Source organism: Sapajus apella, unplaced genomic scaffold (assembly GCF_009761245.1).
Source record: "Sapajus apella isolate SASKATOON/1434 unplaced genomic scaffold, GSC_monkey_1.0 scaffold77, whole genome shotgun sequence".
NCBI lineage: Eukaryota > Metazoa > Chordata > Mammalia > Primates > Cebidae > Sapajus > Sapajus apella.
In genome coordinates this window covers 3354364-3373675 of record NW_022437017.1, presented here as the reverse complement: position 1 = coordinate 3373675, position 19312 = coordinate 3354364, and the positions used below count along the sequence as shown (strand labels likewise).

Here is a 19312-nt window from a genome sequence, read left to right as displayed (position 1 = left end):
TTGAGATGGAGTCTTGCTTTGTCACCCAGGCTGGAGTGCAGTGGCACCATCTCGGCTCACTACAACCTCCGCCTCCTGGGTTCAAGTGATTCTCCTGCCTCAGCCTCCTGAGTAGCTGGGATTACAGGCAACTGCCACCATACCCAGCTAATTTTTGTATATATATATATTTTAATAGAGATGGGGTTTCACCACGTTGGCCAGGATGGTCTCAATCTCCTGACCTCATGATCCACCTGCCTTGGCCTCCCAAAGTGCTAGAATTACAAGATAACTCTACTAAAAATACAAAAAAAATTAGCCAGTCATGGTGGCGCACACCCGTAGTCCCAGTTACTCAGGAAGCTGAGGCAGAAGAATCAATCGCTTGAACCCAGGAGGCGGACGGTGCAGTGAGCCAAGATCATGCCATTGCACTGTCACCTGGGCGACAAGGCGAGACTCTATCTCAAAAAAAAAAAAAAAGAGAATTGGTTTCTTAAGTAGTGAGGTGGGGATAGGGGGCTCATTCTCCACCAAAAATGCCCCCTCTGAGCCCCTGTCTCTGTGTCAACCACACCTTCAGAGGAAACCTTTTCATTTCCCTGTACTATAATTTTCTATTTAAAAAGTCACCCTTAATACATACATACATTGCAATATGTTTTGGCTTTTTTTTTTTTTTTTTTTTTTGAAACAGTCTCTGTCATCTGTCATCCAGACTGGATGTGCAGTGGTGCGATCTCTGCTCACTGCAACCTCTGCCTTGATCTTGGCCCAAGCAATTCTCATGCCTCAGCCTTCTGAGTAGCTAGGACTACGGGCATGAGCCATCATGCCCAGCTAATTTCTGCATTATTAGTGGAGACAGGATTTCGCCATGTTGCCCGGGCTAATCTCTATCTCCTGACCTCAAATGATCCACCCACCTTAGCTTTCCCAAGTGCTGCGATTACAGATGTAAGTCACTGCACCCAGTGTGATTCAGCCTTAAAAAGGAAAGATGTAACATATTGTTACATGGGTATACCTTGAGGACATTATGCTAAGTGCAATAAGCCAGTCACAAAAGGACAAATACTGCTTGATTCCATTATATGATGCCCCTAGTGTCACCAGATTCATGGTGAAAGTAGAATGGTGGGTGCCAGAGGAGAGGGAACAGGGAATTGTTGATGATTAGGCATGGCATTTCAGTTTGGCAACATGAAAGAATTCGGGTGATGGATGGTGGTTATGGTTGCACAATTGTGTGAATTATTTAATGCCACTGAACCGGTATAATTAAACAATTAATGGTACATGTTAGAAGTATTTTGTCACAATTTTTAAAAAGATTTAATAAGTCAGCCAGGCACTGTGGCTCACGCCTGTAATCCCATCACTTTGGGAGGCTGAGGTGGGCAGATCACCTGAGACCAGGAGTTCGAGACCAGCCTGGCCAACATGGCAAAACCCCATCTCTACTAAAAATACAAAAAAAAAATTAGCTGGGCATGGTCGTGGGCATCTGCAATCCCAGCCACTTGGGAGGCTGAGGCAGGAGAATTTGCTTGAAGAACAAAAGGCACTCAGCTTTTTTTTTCTTCTTTTTGAGACAGTCTCAGTCTGTCAGACAGGCTGGAATGCAGTGGTATGATCAGGACTCCCTGTAGCCTTAACTTCCCGATCTCAAGTGATCCTCCTGCCTCAGCCCCTGGAGTAGCTGGGACTACAGGCACATGCCAACACACCCAGATAGTTTTTGTTTTTGTTTTTTAATTTTAGTAGAGACAAGGCGGAGGGAGGTGGAGGTTGCAGCGAGCCAAGGTCACGACATTGCACTCTAGCCTGGGCAACAAAACTCTGTCTCAAAAAAAAAAATTTTTTTTTAATAAGTCACCCTTAAACCCACTCCTTATAAAAAAAATCAGTGACAGCCAAGCATGGTGGCTCATGCCTTTAATCCCAGCACTTTGGGAGGCCAAAATGGGAGGATCCCTTGAGGTCAGGAGTTGAAGACCTGCCTGGCCAACATGGTAAAACCCTATCTCTACTAAAAATACAAAAATTAACTGGGTGTAGTGGTGTGTACCTGTAATCTCAGCTACTTGGGAGGCTGAGGTAGGAGAATTGCTTGAACCCCTAGGGCAAAGGTTGAATTGAGCAGATATTGCACCTTTGCACTCCAGCCTGGGCGACAGAGTAAGAACTTCATCTCAAAAAAAAAAAAAAAAAAAATCAGTGAAGGCCAGGCATGATGGGTCATACCTATAATCCCAGTAGTTTGTGAGGCTGAGGCAGGCAGATCGCTTGGGTCCAAGAGTCTGAGAACAGCTTGGCAACATGGGGAAACCCCATCTCTTAAAAAATTAAAACAGTAGCCAGGCATGGTGGTATACCCCTGTAGTCCCAGCTACCTGGGGGGCTGAGCTCGGAGGATCACTTGGCCAGGGCGGTAGAGGCTGCAGTGAGCTATGATCAGTAAAACACAAGACAAGTTCACTGGCTCCCACCCCAGCCCTCATCAGTTCCCTACTATAACAACTCACGTGAATGTGGACTATTCTCTTACAGCCTCCTCCTTTTTTGTTTTTTCTTCTTTTGAGACAGATTCTCAGTCTGTCACCCGGGCTGGAGTTCAGTGGTGCAATCCTGGCTCACTGCAAACTCCGCCTTCTGGGTTCAAGCGATTCTCCTGCCTCACTCTCCTGAGTAGCTGAAATTACAGGCACCCACCACCAGCCCCAGCTAATATTTTTATATTTAGTAGAGATGGGGTTTTACCATGTTAGCCAGGCTGATCTCGAACTCCTGACCTTAGGTGATCTGCCCACCTCCTCGGCCTCCCAAAGTGCTAGGATTACAGGCGTGAGTCACCGGGTTTGGCCATTTTTGTGTTTTGAGACAGGGTCTCACTCTGTCAGAGAGGCTGGAATGTGTGGCATGATCAGGAGTCACTGGTCTCAACCTCCCGAGCTCATGGGATCCTCCTGCCTTAGCCCCTAGAGTAGCTGGGACTATAGGCACACACCAACATGCCCAGCTAGTTTTTTTCTTTTTCTTTTAGTAGAGACAAGGTAACACTATGTTGCCCAGGCTGGCCTCGAACTCCTGAGTTCAAGCAATCTTCCCGCCTCAGCCTCCCAAAGTGCTGGAGTTACAGGTGTGAGCCACTGCATCTGGCCTTGCAGCCGCCTTCTGTGTATTTCCGTGCACATGTGTAGCCATAGGGAAAAAATCAAACTCCTTTGGTGTTCTTTCTTATTTTTTCAAATATTTAACCTGCCCCATTCTTTTTCCTCTCTCCTTCTAGTACTTCCATAGCATGCAAGTTAGATGTTTTTTTTTGTTTGTTTGTTTTTTTGAGACAGAATCTTGCCCTCTTGCCTGAGGTAGAGCGCAGTGGCGCGATCTCAACTCACTCTGGCCTCTGCCTCCTGGGTTCAAGTGATTCTTCTGCCTCAGCCTCCCAAGTAGCTGGGACTACAGGCACATGCCACCATGCCCAGCTGTTTTAAATTTTTGGTTAGAGACAGGGTTTCACCATGTTGGCCAGGCTGGTCTCGAACTCCTGGCCTCAAGCAATCTGCCCACTTCAGCCTCCTAAAATGCTGGGATTACAGGCATGGGCCACCATGCCTGACCTGTTGGTATCATCCAGGAAATACCAAGGCTCTGTATACTTTCTAAATTGAGGTAAAATACACATTCAAGGTGTTATGCAATTGTCGCCACTATCCCTTTTTTGTTTGTTTTGTTTTGTTTTTTTGAGATGGAGTCTCGCTCTGGCTGGAGTGCAGTGGCATGATCTTAGCTCACCGCAACCTCTGCCTCCTGGGTTCAAGCAATTCTCCTACCTCAGCCTCCTGAGTAGCTGGGATTACAGGCATGCACCACCATGCCCAGCTAATTTTGTATTTTTAGTAGAGACAGGGTTTCTCCACGTTGGTCAGGCTGATCTCGAACTCCTGAACTCAGGTAATCCACCTGCCTTGGCCTCCCAAAGTGCTGGGATTACAGGTGTGAGTGAACGTGCCTGGCCCAGGTAGTTGTTTTTTCTGTGTAGCTCAGTGTTTATTGTTGTTATCTATGAGAGCTGGCCTGATGTGGCTGACTCCCCATTATCAGAAGCAGAGCTCTTGTGGTTTTCCATTATATAAATTAGGTATCAAGCCATTAGTATGTCTCTGCACTTGGCTTTTATTTTTTTAACTCCATAATCCTCCCATCACTGAACATAGCTCTTCCTTCACCCCATACCTCCTTGAGTAATTTTTAAAATTAAATAGTTTTAAAATTGTGATCAAATACATGTAACATAAAATTTACCATCTTAACCGTTTTTAAGTGCACATGTCAGTATTGTTAAATACGGTCACATTGCTCCACAGCCAGTCTTCAAAACCTTTCCTTTTTATTTTATTTTGCAAGAAAGGTTCTCCCTTTGATTTTATTACTTTTATTTTTATTTTTATTTTTTAAGAAATAGAGCCAGGCCAGGCGTGGTGGTTCACGCCTGTAACCCCAGCCCTTTGGGAGACCAAACCAGGTAGATCGCTTGATTCCAGGAGTTCGAGACCAGCCTGGGTGACATAGCAAAACCCTGTCTCTACAAACAAACAAATAACAAAAAACAAAACAAAACAAACATTAGCCGGGCATGGTGGCACATGCCTGTAGTTCCAGCTGCTCAGGAGGCTGAAGTGGGAGGATCACTTGAGCCTGGGAGGTAAAGGTTGCAGTTAGATAGCACCACTGCACTCCAGCCTGGGCAACAGACACCTCATCTCAAAAAAGAGAATCACCCCCTGTCTCCAAGGCCAGAGTATAGTAGTGCGATCATAGCTCACTGCAGCTTCCACCTCCTGGGCTCAAGTGATCCTTCTGAGTAGCTGGACCATGGGCATGAGCCACAGCCCCCAGCTTCCAGAACCTTTACATTTTCCAAAACTGAAAGTCTGTACTTCACCTATTCAACTCAACTCCTGTTCCCCTTCCCCTTTCCCTGGCACCCATCATTCTACTTTCTTTTTTTCTTTTTGGAGATGGAGTCGTGCTCTATCCCCCAGGCTAGAGTGCAGTGGCATGATCTTGGCTCACTGCAACCTCTGCTTCCTGGGTTCAAGTGATTCTCCTGCCTCAGCTTCCCAAGTAGCTGGGATTACAGGCACCCACCACCATGCCCAGCTAATTTTTGTATTTTTAGTAAAGACAGGATTTCACCATGTTGGCCAGGATGGTCTCACACTCCTGACTTCAGGTGCTCCACCTGCCTCAGCCTCCCCAAATGCTGGGATTACAGGTGCGAGCCACTGTGCCCAACTGTATTTTTGCTTTTTTCCTCCATCTTTTTCCTGTTTTAAAACTTCTAGTTCAGGCCAGGCAATGGTGGCTCATGCCTATAATCCCAGCACTTTGGAAGGCCAAGGCAGGTGGATGACTGAGGTTAGGAGTTCGAGACCAGCCTGGCCAACATGGAGAAACCTCATCAAAAAATTAATTAAAAAATAAAACTTCTAGGCTGGGTGTAGTGGCTCATGCCTGTAATCCCAGCACTTTGGGAGGCCGAGGCGGATAATGAGATCAGGAGTTTGAGACCAGCCTGACCAACATGGAGAAACCCCATCTCTACTAAAAATACAAAATTAGCTGGCGTGGTGGCATGAGTCTGTAGTCCCAGCTACTCGGGAAGCTGAGGCAGGAAATCACTTGAACCTGTGAGGTAGAGGTTGCAATGAGCCGAGATCGCACCACTGCACTCCAGCCTGAGTGACAGAGCTAGACTCTGAAAAAGGAAGGAAAAGAAATCTCTGTTTATTTTTTAGCTTGCAAGGCACCTTGCTACCAATTCTTTCACAGTTATCTGCTGCAGGAATATAGAGATGATGGTAGATAAAGATTCTGTTACCTTGGACCTGGTAAAGGCTGCTGGACTAGGTATATCTTGCCCAGCCTCCTGTTCATTACCTTGATTGACGGGACGATTTCATGGGTGTGTACATATGTCAAAATGTGTTGGATTCGCTGGGTGCTGTGGCTCACATCTGTAATCTCAGCACTTTAGGAGGTGGAGGCAGGCAGATAACCTGAGGTCAGGAGTTCAAGATCAGCCTGGCCAACGTGGTGAAACCTCATTTCCACTAAAAATACACAAAAAATCTGCCACGTGTGGTGGCACATGCCTGTGATCCAAGCTACTCAGGAGGGTAAGGCAGGAGGATTGCTTGAACCCGGGACGTGGAGGTTGCAGTGAGCTGAGATCATGCCACTGCACTTAAGCCTGGGCAATAGAGACTCCATCTCGGAAAAAAAAGAAAAAAAAGTGTTGGATCTCACACTTTAAACACGTGCAGCTTCTTGCCTGTTGATTACACCTCAGTAATGCTGGGTTTTTTTGGTTTTGATTTGTTTTGTTTTTTTGAGACGAAGTCTCACTTTGTTACCCAGGCTGGAGTGTAGTGGCATGATCTCGGCTTACTGCAACCTCCGCCTCCCACGTTCAAGTGGTTGTCCTGCCTCAGCCTCCGGAGTAGCTGGGACTACAAGCACCTGCCACCACGACTAATTTTTTTCTATTTTTAGTAGAGACGGGGTTTCACCATATTGGCCAGGCTGGTCTCGAACTCCTGACCTTGTGATCCACCTGCCTGGGCTGCCTGCCTTAGCCTCCCAAAGTTCTGGGATTATAGGCATGGGCCACTGCACCCAGCCAATGCCAGGGTTTTTTAACCATTAATAGCCCAATGGGCACCTCTCACATCCCACATGTATACTTAATCCTGTCCCTGTGTGAATAACAATCATATACTAATCCCCCACCATCAGCCCGCCCCATTACTTCACCTTTAGGGCTGGGGACTGCTCATTTTTCCCCTCCAACCCCCAGAGACCAGATCTTCTCTTCTCCCTCAGTCTTTGAAGCCTCCCTAGTGGAACTCTCCCACTTACTCTGGGATGCTGGGGTCCCTGGAGGTCTCACCCTGGCCTGACCATCACTAACTGGGGAGAGACCTAGAGGCAGACTTGAGCACTCCAAGTTCCAGGGAGCCAGGGCTGGCTTAGAAGACAGACCCACAGGCAGGGAGGGGATCGGCTAGGGAGGGGGCTCTGCCTAGCATAGGAAGAGGAGGGGGGCCTCTTAAATAGGGAATTTAATCTGATGCAAGATTTAAAAGGCAAGTGGGAACCGGCCAGGTGGAGGAAAAAGGGCACCGATGGAAAGGCTTGGGGCTGGTCTTGGGAATTGTAGCATCTGAGTGGCATGGGGCTGAGATAACCGGAGTTTGAACAGAGCTCCAGAAGAGAGAGAGATGATTCCAGAAGGGTGAGAAGGTGGAGGCCCCTCTTTATTTACTTCCCATAGCCAGCACCAGGCCAGAGTTGGGCAGGCACCTGCTGGGGACCCTCATGGTCCAGTATTGGTTGTAGGTTTTGAGGCTGTTGATGGGGGAGGTGGTTGCCAGAGAATGGTTCCAAGAAGGTGCAATAGGGGAGGAGGCGGGGGACACCCAGGGGACACGGCCCAGCTCACTGAGCCTCCTGAGCTGCCGGGGGCGTAGCTGTTAAGACATGCAGCTGGGTGCGGGGGCTCATGTCTGTAATCCCAGCACTTTGGGAAGCCATGGTGGGAGGATGGCTCAAGACCAAGAGTGCAAGATCAGACTGGGCGACATATCAAGACCCTATCTCTACAAAAATAATAACAAAAAGTAGCTGGGTGTGGTGGCATGCGCCTGTAGTCCCAGCTGCTTGGAAGGCTGAGGCAAGAGGATCATTCAAGTCCAGGAGTTCAAGGCTGCAGTGAGCTGTGATGGTGCCACTGCACTCCAGCCTGGGCAACAGAATGAGACCCTATCTCTTTTGAGAAGGAGTTTCGCTCTTGTTACCCAGGCTGGAGTGCAATGGCACCATCTTGGCTCACCCCAACCTCCGCCTCCTGGGTTCAAGCAATTCTCCTGCCTCAGCCTCCCGAGTAGCTGGGACTACAGGCATGCGCCACCATGCCCAGCTAATTTTTGTATTTTTAGAAGAGACAGGGTTTCACCTTTTGACCAGGATGGTCTCAATCTCTTGACCTCGTGATCCACCCGCCTCGGCCTCCCAAAGTGCTGGGATTATAGGCGTGAGCCACCGCGCCTGGCCCCCTACCTCTTTAAGAAAGAAAAATTGCAGCCAGACACAGTGGCTTACTCCTGTAATCCCAGAACTTTGGTAGGCTGAGGCAGGCAGATCACCTGAGGTCAGGAGTTCGAAACCAGCCTGGTCAGCATGATGAAACCCCGTCTCTACTAAAAATACAAAAATTATCTGGGCATGATGGCAGATGCCTATAATCCTAGCTCTTCAGGTGGTTGAGGCAGGAGAATCACTTGAACCCAGGAGACAGAGGTTGCAGTGAGCCAAGATTGCACCACTGCACTTCAGCTTGGGCACAAAGAGGAAAACTCCGTCTCAAAAAAAAAAAAAAAAAGAAAAATTGCATGCTGAGCTCCTAGTACCCTGAAAGCTTAGAGGGCAAGTAGAAGCAGGAGCTTCCGTTTTGGGGAAACTTTAAACAGCAGAGGCAGTCCTGGGGAGGCCTCCGCAGGATCCTGTGACTCCTGAGCCCACTGTGAAAGCACAGCAGCCCCCTCATCACCCAAGGAAACTTCTAGCCTTGACTCTCTCCCTTGCTGGCTGAGTGATCTGTGACCTGCATCCAGTTACTTCTTCCTTTGAGCCTTGGGCTTTCCAGTTCCTAAGTTTCTTTTATAGGAATGTTCCTGGAGATCAAGGCAACCATGCCTGTTAATGGGGGCGTTCTTTTTCTAGAGAGTTTGACCACTGAACTAACATCCTTGCACCCTTCCACCTGTCCCTCTGTCTATTCTACTTATTCATTCATCTAGCAAACATTTAGTTGGCACCTAATGTGTCCAGCCCTGTCTGAGGCACTGAGGATACAGCAGTGACTCAAACAACATTCTTTGCATTCATGGGACTTATGCCTTGGGGTGAAGAAGACACCCGAGTGAAACAGATCAACTGGGACAAGAGGGCTGAAGGAACTACACAAGATCAGGAGACACAATACAGTGGCCTCCTTGGTGGTGGTCTGGGAAGGCTTCTTGGAGGAGGTGACATTTGAGCTGAGATGAGAATGATGAGACAGTCAGACATGTATGTGACTGTCTGGGATGCAAACATGGAACACGTGTGCTTGGTGAGTTGGAAGCCCAGCAAGCAGCAGTTGCTGTGGATTAAGCTGGGGAGGCAGAGGTGGGAAGGCAGCAGGGCCAGAATGCGGAGGGCAGGAATGTGTCCAGAAATAAAGGGCTCAGGTAAGGTGAAACCCTAGACTTGGGGTCCACTTGGGGTCTTTGGGGGGAGTGGTACCTCAACTGGCCGCATCTCTGTTCGCTAGCACCCTGTGGGACCCCTGCTCAGAGAGGCCCAGAGTGGAAGAGACAGGGCCATCTGGAAGGGACAGCCAGGGCCCAGCACAGAGGCAGGCTGTGGTTATCTACAAAGCCTCCTTCCCTTACAGCACATCACGTGTTCCTGCCTGAGCCTTTGGCCGCAGGAGTCAGGTGACCCCAGGCAGGAGGCCAGGCTTCGTGGGCGGGTGACTGAGTGAATGTATGCAAGCGTGTGTGTGTTTTCATCTCTGGGAGGCCCAGACATCTGGGGTCTGAATTTCCTTTTTCACAACCCTGGACACGTCCTTCATTTCCAGCTAGATTGAAAGCAAAAACAAAACAAACCTATCTGCGTAGCTCTGATCTGCTGAGCAGTGCAAGGGTCCTTCAGGGTTCAGGGCAGCCGTGGGGATCCTGCTCACTCAGACCCCTGGAGAGGGGCCAGGGATCCTCTGCTCGTCACCCTCGTCACCCCCCCAACCCACCTCCCATGTTGGTACAAAGCCCTGTGTCTCTCTGTTTCCCCCAATACGGGGCTATTTTTAGCCACTAAGAAGGATTATCAGTTCGGTTCCCAGGTGGCAGGGGCCGAGCTGGGAGTGGGGCCAGGGAGGCTTCAAACAGCAGCCAGGCTTGGGGGCAGGTGGGGTGAGGGGAGAATAGAGACTCGGGCTGGTCACACTGGCCCTGCCACCCACGAGGTGGCTCTGCAGATGACCCCGAGCAGCTCTTGTCCAGCCCAGCCCAAACACATCACTGCAGCTTTAAGGGAAGGTGGCAGAGGCAAGGAAAGCTTCCAGCAGCCTGAGGCACCTCAGATGCTGGGAACCGTCCTAAGGGCTTGGAAGAACCATCTAGAAGCCTCCATAGGCCAGCACCTCTCCTTTCCAGACCACTCCCCATCCTGCCCCAGCCTCCTGTCTATGGTAACCAGTACGGTCATTAAGTTGTTTTTTTGGGTTTTTGTTTTTTGTTTTTTCCAAAACGGGTTGCTCTGTTACCCAGGCTGGAGTGCAGTGGCGTGATCACAGCTCACTGCAGCCTCAAACTCCTGGGCTCAAGAATCCTCTCACCTCAGCCTCCTGAGTAGCTGGGATTATAGGTGTGCGCCGCTATACCCACTTAGTTCTTAAGTTTTTTTGTAGAGATGGGATCTCACCATGTTGCCCTGACTGGTCTCCCACCCCTGGCCTCAAGCAGTCCTCCCACCTTAGCCTCTCAAAGTGCTGGGTGTGAGCCACCGCACCCAGTACTCTAAATTTTACTAAGTGCTCACTCCATTCCAGTTGCCATTCCCAACCTCTCCATGGGGAAGAGGGACTATTGTTTGTTCCATTTTACGGATGAAACTGAAGCACAGAGAGGCCAGGTTACATGGCTTGTAAACGGGTGAGGCAGGAATCCGATCTGTTGTGATATTAGCATGGCGTGTTTATAAACTGCCTGCCTCCTGAGCCTTATAATAGCCTGGTAGACCAAAGAGGGAATCTAGCTGTACCCATTTTTCAAGATGGGACAACTGACGCCTAGGAAAACAGGATGACAGGGAGTGAACAGAAGAGCTAGGATCCAAAAGAGAAAAGCTAGAATTGAGGAACACATCCCTCAGCCTCATTTCCTCCCTTCCCACAGGAGGAGAAGCTGAGCCTTGCTGTCCTGGGGCGCCTGGTTACAGCCATACCTGAGCCCTTGTCCTATGGCGGCCTCTGCCTCAGTGCCCCAGGTGCAGGGTCTCTGGGCTGCTTAACCGCCCTTCAGGGAGGGCACCTGCCCCACCAACAGGTGAAGATGTTGAGGCTCCCATGGCTTTGAAGCATTGCAGCCAGGACTCTGGCCAGTCTGCTGGGCTCCAGACCCTGTTCTGCTTCTCAAACTACGCTATCTCTGATTTATGCTTTAAGAGAGAGAAGAGGGAAGGGAACAGACAGAGATAGATTAGCGAGAGGGTAGGACCTCTGGGGCCAGACCTCTACAGTCAGGGTATATCAGTCCGAAGCCTCCTTGGAGAGCTCCCTGGTTTAGAAAGTGCAGGGTTAGAAAGTGCTGAATCAGGCACAGAAGAGTAGAGTTTACAGCTGGTTATGCTTCCTTCTTCAACCCTCCCTGTAAAAACATTGCTTGGCCAGCTCCTGACATCATAGTGAGCAAGACAGGGTTGGGGAAAGTGCTTTAACAGGATCCAAAGCAGGTCAACCAGAGGCTGCATTCAGGAAGAGCTGATAACTGAGCTGGGTTTTGAAGGATGCATAGGAGTTTGCCAAACAGAGAAAGAAAGTGTGTAAGCCCTTCAGGACAGAGGTGTTGCTTGTTTTCCCCACTATTTTGTGTCTTCAGCACACAGCATGGTGCAGTAAATACTAAATGAGTATTCTAGGCAGAGGCCAGTATTTGTAAAGGCTGTAAATTATATTGTCTGGTGGGGGCAGAGTATCAGCCAGTGAACTGGTGGCCTTGAAGCTGGGCACATCAGCAGAGGCCTGAGACTGTGAGAAGCCATTGTTCCTGTGGTTCTCCCTCATCCCCTAAGCTCATCATGACTTGAATGCACCAAGATGTACAAGGATGCATCTAAGACCCTTGGGTGAGGAGAAAACATGGAGCTGAGGGTCTGGATTCCTGGGACACCTAGCCCCCTTCTATCTGCACCCAGGGGTCTGTCAAATAGGTTCCAGGGTCTCTAAGAGAAGGCTGTACCAGTGACTTGGGAGGCTAAGGTGGGAGGATGGCTTGAACCCAGGAGTTTGAGGCTGCAGTGAGCTATGATCGGGCCACTGCACTCCCGTCTGGGTGACAAAGTGAGACCCTGTCTCTTAAAAAAAAAAAATAGCAGATTTCAGATACCCTGCAGTGTCATGGCTCTGGCTGTGAGGCTGAGTACAGTTGGGGCCAGGAGTGCCAAGCTGGCCATGTGTCCTTGAGCCCCATGGGTGCACAGGATCAAGCCAACCTTGTGTGCTAGTAAAGATGGTTTTGTTTTCTGGAGAAATCAACCACCTGAGCTGAAGTCCCCACATCCACCAAGCTGTTTATGCTTCTACTCTGTCTCAGATACCTGGGCCTCATTGTGGCTCTAGACTATCCGCTCTCCCACACCCTTGACTGCTTGTTGGGCCACTGACTTCTAGTGTCCCTCCCCAACCAAAGTATCCAATGCTAGCAGCTGCTCCTAAAGCTTCACTGATGCCTGAACATCAGGTGCCCCATGGCATGGTATTCTGACTGCCCTTCATGTGCACCCTCTTGCTTTTTGTTTTTGCTTTTCCCCAAAACAGGGTCTTGTTGACCCCTTGCTGACAGAGGACTCCATCTATCTTAATGGATTTCAACAGCAACCACTCATTGACAAGTCCTTCCCAGGCCCCACCCACCCCAAGCTGAATAGATCCTGCCTCTTCCACATGCCCACGGGAACCTTCTAGCTGTGCCCCTCCCCTGCCCACTTGTATTATCTGATACCTAGCCTGACTCCCATCCTGAAATCAGCTCACCCATTCTGGTTCATCCATTTCTTCGGATTGGAAGGCTGACAGTTTCAGTATCCAAGTGGGGTGAGGCTCAAGATGGAATTAAATTTGTTAATCAGCTGACCTTGGGATGGGAGATTATCTGGGTAAACCCAGTGTCATCACAAGGGTCCTAAAATGATGAAGACGGAGGCAGGAGAGACTTTGTCGGAATGATGACATGGGAGAAACACCCAACTAGCCACTGCTGGTTCTGAAGATGGAGAAAGGGACCAGAAACTGGGGGATGCAGGCGGCCTCTAAAGCCAGAAAAGGCAGGAAAGAGCTGGGTGTGGTGGCTGGAGCTGGTAGTCCGAGCTACTCAGGAGGCTGAGGCAGGATGATGGCTTGTGCCCAGGAAATCAAGGCTGCATTGAGCTATGATTGCGCATTCCAGCCTGGATGACAGAGTGAGATTGCCTCCCTGCAGAATATCTAGTCTGTTAGCAATTTTCTAGTATTTAATACATCATGATGTACAGTAGATATATTGGACTTACTCCTGCTAACTGAAATTTCAAATCCTTTGACCAATATCTTGCCAATTTCCTCTCCCAGCCCTTCTCTTCTCTGGCTCCTTTTTGGAAGGCATTTGGCTCTTGCGGTGGGGGGTGGGGGGGACCCACCTCCAACATGTCTCTAGAATCTTTCCCCTTATCTCTGTCATCCCACCTGGACACGCTAGAGCACCCTCTTCTGGCCTACAAAATGCTACACCCTGCATGGCAATGAACACCCTGAGGATCCCTGCGTTATTCAAAATAAAACCAAGGGCTTTATTTATAGAACCCCCACATTCCCCAGATGGGAGTGTAAAATGGTGCAGTCTCACCCTGGAAAGCAGTTTGCCCACCTTGGCCTCTCAAAGTGCTGGGCTTACAGGGCTGAGCCACCACACCCAGCTGCCCACCCCCCACCCAGGCTAGTCTTGAACTCTTGGCTTCAAGGAATCCTCCTGCCTCAGCCTCCCAAAGTGCTGGGATTGCAGGCATGAGCCACTGTATCCTATTTTCTATTTTGTTTATATTTTTTATTTACTCTGTTTTTGGAAACAGGTTTCACCCTGTCATTCAGGCTGGAGTGCGATGGCGTGATCATAGCTCACTGCAGCCTCCGCCTCCCGGGTTCAAGCGACTCTCCTGCCTCGGCCTCCTGAGTAGCTGGGATTACAGGTGCCTGCCACCATGCCTGGCTAATTTTTGTATTTTTAGTAGAGACAGGGTTTCACCATGTTAGCCAGGCTGGTTTCGAACACCTGACCTCAAGTAATCCACCCACCTTGGCCTCCCAAAGTGCTGGGATTATAGGCATGAGCCACTGCATCCAGCCTATTTTTATTTTGTAAAATAAAACAATCGCAAGGTTGTCATGAAGAACTGACAAAACCAAGCTATGATGACCAAAACAAATGTGGGATGGCGGGGCAGGGCAAGGTGGCTCACACCTATAATCACAGCAATTTGGGAGGCTGAGGTGGGAGGATCGCTTGAGCGCAGGAGGTTGAGGCTGCAGTGAGGTATGATTGTACCACCGCACTCCAGCCTGGGCCACAGAGTGAGACCCTGTCAAAAAAAGAAATGGAAAGGAATGGATGTTACCTTTGGATGACAGAACAGGGGTGGAGGTTGATTGGGAAGAAGCAAGAGATAAGTTTCTAGAGGGAATATTTGTGGTAGGAGACTGGATTAGCCAGGTACATGGCTTTGTCCAAACTCAGTGACTGTGCCCTGAAGAGGTGTGCAGGCCAGGCGCGGTGGCTCACACCTGTAATCCCAGCACTTTGGGAGGCCAAGTCAGGAGGATCTCTTGAGCCAGGAGTTTGAGACCAGCCTGGGCAACATAGGGAGACCCTCTCTCTCTACAAAAAAATTTTTTAAATTAGCCAGTCATGGTGGTGTGTGCCTGTTGGTCCTGGCTACTCAGGGGCTGACGTGAAAAGACCATTTGAGTCCAGGTGGTCAAGGCTGCAGGCAGCCATGATCACTGCACTCCAGCCTGGGTGACAGAGTGAGACCCTGTCTTAAAAAAAAAAAAAAAAAAAAGCATGCATTTCACTGGGGTAAATTTCACCTTGAAAGAAAAACCCCTTAAGCAAATATTGATCCTAGTTAATGATCTGTGTGCTGATATGTTTAGGGGTGATATGGCTTGAGGTCTGCCTACGTTGCAACGCATCAGGAATAACCAGATAGACCAATGGGTGGATAGAGGGATGGACGGGCAGATGCAGGGGCAGATGGCTGATGAAATAGAGTGGAATGCAAAGGGGAGAATCTAGTGTTGAGAATACAGGTATTCACTGTAAAAATCTTTCAACTCTTTTTTTTTTTTTTTTTTTTTTTTGAGATGGTGTTTTGCTGCGTCACCAGGCTGGAGTGCAGTGGGGTGATCTCAGCTCACTGCAACCTCTGCCTCCCAAGTTCAAACGATTCCTCTGCCTCAGCCTCCCAAGTAGCTGGGACTACAAGCAAGCACCACCATGCCTGGCCATTTTTTTGTATTTTAGTAGAGATGGGGTTTCACCATGTTGGCCAGGATGGTCTCGATCTCCTGATCTCGTGATCCCCCCACCTAAAAGCGTGAGCCACCGCACCCAGCCCTTTCAACTTTTCTGTAGGTTTGAAATGTTTATTGTAAATCTCTGGGGGAAGCCCAGGCACAGTGGCTCACACCTGTAATCCCAGCACTTTGGGAGACTGAGGCGGGTGGATCACTTGAGGTCAGGAGTTCAAGACCAGCCTGGCCAACATGGTGAAACCCCGTCTCTACTAAAAATACAAAACAATTAGCCGAGTATGGTGGCGCGCATCTGTAATCCCAGCTACTCAGGAGGCTGAGGCATGAGAATTGCTTGAACCCACAAGGTGGAGGTTGCAGTGAGTTGAGATCACACCACTGCACTCTAGGCTGGGTGACAGAGAGAGGCTCCATCTCAAAATAAAATGTTGGGAGAAATAATCCAGATTCCTCCCTGTGGCCCGCACACCTTGCATGCCCTGTGCTGTCCCTCATCACCTCCCTGGCCTCCCCTCCTCCCTCTCTCCCCCTTGCTCACTCTGCACCAGCCACAGGAGCCTCTTTGCTGTTCCTCCAACACATCAGGCATGGTCCTGCCTCAGGGCCTTTGCACTAGCTGTGTACTTATCTAGAAAGCCTCTCCCCCAGCCCCACCTCCTTGTGTGCAAACCGGCAACTGTCTCGTCTTTTTTGTTTTTCCCAAAAATGGGGTCTTGCTCTGTCCCCCAGGCTGGAGTGCAGTGGTGTGATCACAGCTCCCTGCAGCCTCAAACTCCTGGGCTCAAGCCATCCTCTCACCTCAGCCTCCTGAGTAGCTAGAACTACAGATAAATGCCACCACATCTGACTACTTTTTAAATTTTTTTTAGAGACAGGGTCTTGCTATGTTGCCCAAGCTAGTTTTGAACTCCTGGGCTCAAGCGACCCACCTGCCTCAGCCTCTTAAAGTGTTGGGATTACAGGTGTGAGCAACTGCACCTGACCCAACCTCATCTTTTTTGTTTTGTTTTGTTTTTCAGACGGAGTCTCACTCTGTTTCCCAGTCTGGAGTGTAGTGGCACAATCTCAACTCACTGCAACCTCTGCCTCCCAGGTTCAAGTGATTCTCCTGCCTCAGCCTCCCAAGTAGCTGGGGTTACAGGTGCATGCAGCCACACCCCACTAATTATACTTTAGTAGAGAAGGGGTTTCATCATGTTGGCCAGGCTGGTTTTTAACTCCTAATCTGAGGTGATCCACCTGCCTTGGCCTCCCAAAGTGCTGGGATTACAGGTGTGAACCACTGTGCCTGGCCTGACCTCCTCACCTTTAAGTCCCAGCTCAGACAGCACTCCTTAGAGAGCCTCTCTTTGATCACATTTAAAATCATGCCACTCTGTTTTCTACCTGGCCCCGTTACATTTCAGTATCTCATTCATGTATGAATCTGTTTACCTGTTTCTTGGCTGCCCTCTCTATTGGTCTACGAGGTGGACAGGAATGTGTTGGCTTTTTTCCCCTGCTGTGGCACCAAGGCCCAGTCCTGACCTGGCATGTACAAGTCAATTGCAGAACATCTCTTTGCCTGGATGGATAGATGGACAGACAGACGGATGGTTGCAAGGATAGATGGATAAACGGATGGATGGAAGGGAAAATGGACAGAAGCGTAGCTGGAAGAATAGATGGGTAGAAAGATGGGTGGGTGGAAGGACACATGGGTGAATGATGGGTGAACAGGTGCATGGATGATGGGTGGATGGATGAATGGGTAGGTGGATAGTTGATGGCTAGATGGACAGATGTTTGGATGGGTGGACAGATAGATGGATGGATGATGGGTAGATGGACAGATTTTTGGATGGGTGGATGGATGACGGGTGGGTGGAGAGATGTTTGGGTGGGTGGACGGATGGACAAATGGGTAGGTGGATGGATGATGGGTAAATGGATACATGGGTGGGCAGATAGATGGATGATGGATGGAAGATGGGTGGATGGATGAATGGGTGGGTGGATAGGTGGATGATAGATGGGTGGATGATGGATGATGGGTGGATGGATGAATGGGTGGGTGGATGATGGATGATGGGTGGATGGATAATGGGTAGGCAGACAGATGTTTGGATGAGTAGAGAGAGGGATGGATGATGGGTAGATAGACAGACAGGGGGACAGGTGGACAGAGGAATGAGTGAATGAACAAATTTTCTGAGTGGGAACCACTGTGGTAGGCCAGACTCTTGGCTTAAGATCTCAGGAAAGGGAGCAGCTCTTTGGGCTCCACAAACAGGCTGGGACATGCTAGCTGGAGCTGCCCCACTTTGACTGCCACTCTGTTATCCAGCAAGCTCAGTCGTGCGATAGACTCTCTTACCCACCCGCTTCATGGGCTCTGGGATACTGAGTGAGACCCCTGAAATTCCCACTTAGAGGGGAGTCCACCTTCCAAAGGATGGCCAGGAAAGGAACTCTGGATTCCTTTTTTGAGATGGAGTCTAGCTGTGTCGCCCAGACTGGAGTGCAATGGAACCATCTCGACTCACTGCAACCTCTGCCTCCAGGGTCAAGCAATTCTCTGCCTCAGCCTCCCAAGTAGCTGGGATTAAAGGCGCCTGCCACCATTCCTGGCTAATTTTTGTATTTTTAGTAGACATGCAGTTTCACCGTCTTGGCCAGGCTGGTCTTGAACTCCTGACCTCATGATCTACCTGCCTCAGCCTCCCAAAGTGCTGGGATTATAGGCGTGAGCCACCGCACCTGGCCAAGACTCAAGTTCTTGACCCCACGCAGCCACTCCCCTGACTTCTGGCTACCATCTTGGCATCAGTTAAGTGCAGAACAGTAACTATTGTGTTGGGCTGTGTTGTTATTACTCTTGTTAAGGATCAGTGGGCCAAGCACTTTAAGTTGAGAAGCCTGGGTATTACTGTCTCTGTTTCACAGATGAACTGGAGGTTCAGAGAGGTCGAGTCATTTGCCTAAAGACACACACATCAACTCTGCCTCTAACACTGACCAGGCAGTTGGGGGCAGGGGATGAGAATGGAGTGGTGGCTAAGGCCTCTCTCTTCTGGGGCCAGAGGACAGTTCCAAAGTCCCAGGCAAGGGGAGTTCCATCTTCCAGTCCTGCCTCCTGGTTGTCAGCTGTGCTGATAGGGGCCCAAGTAGGAGTTCTGAGGCTCCGGCCTCTCAGGCCCACTTGCCCCACCCATTCTGCTTGCAGAGCTCCCAGCTAACGGGAACCTGTGTCCACAGAATGCTGTCCAGTTTCAACGAGTGGCTTTGGCAGGACAGGTTCTGGTTACCGCCCAACATCACATGGACACAGCTGGAAGACCGGGATGGCCGTGTCTACCCTCACCCCCAGGACATGCTGGCAGCCCTGCCCCTGGCGCTGGTCCTCCTGGCCATGCGCCTCACCTTTGAGAGGTGAGTGACCCATCACCCCCGCGGCCACTCCAGCATGTGCTCCTGCCCCCGCGTGCAATTTGCCATTGCAGCACATCCCCAGTGGAAGCTGGCTTTTCACCAAAGCGCTTTCCCTGGCTCTACCCTACCCCCAGCCGCCTCCATCCACACTTCTGGCCTCTGATTGCTGGTTTATCAGAACATTGGCCACAGATTGGGGCTGGGTGTGCCAGTATCTTCATAAAACAGGGATGGGAGGCCGGGCACAGTGGCTCACACCTGTAATCCCAGCACTTTGGGAGGCTGATGCAGGCAGATCACTTGAGGTCAGGAGTTCAAGACCAGCCTAGCCAATATGGTGAAATGCTGTCTCTCCTAAAAATACAAAAATTAGCTAGGGATACACCCATAATCCCAGCTACTCAGGAGGCTGAGGCAGGAGAATTGCCTGAACCTGGGAGATGGAAATTGCAGTGAGCCAAGATTGTGCCACTGCACTCCAGCCTGGGCAACAGAGCAAGACTCCATCAAAAAAAAAAAAAA

At 49.8% G+C, this 19312-nt stretch overlaps 1 protein-coding gene across 3 annotated transcripts in view; it reads left to right on the top strand.

Annotated features, from left to right (window-relative positions):
- The window catches only part of CERS4 (ceramide synthase 4), a 48028-nt gene that overhangs the window by 16846 nt on the left and 11870 nt on the right, over window positions 1-19312 (top strand). For 2 of the 3 annotated variants that reach the window (XM_032251950.1, XM_032251951.1), the window contains exon 2: window positions 18585-18790. In XM_032251950.1, the coding sequence (XP_032107841.1) occupies window positions 18618-18790 (173 nt within the window). In that variant the 5' untranslated portion in view covers window positions 18585-18617. The remainder of the gene's footprint in view (window positions 1-18584; window positions 18791-19312) is intronic. The other variant, XM_032251949.1, reaches the window with a different exon arrangement.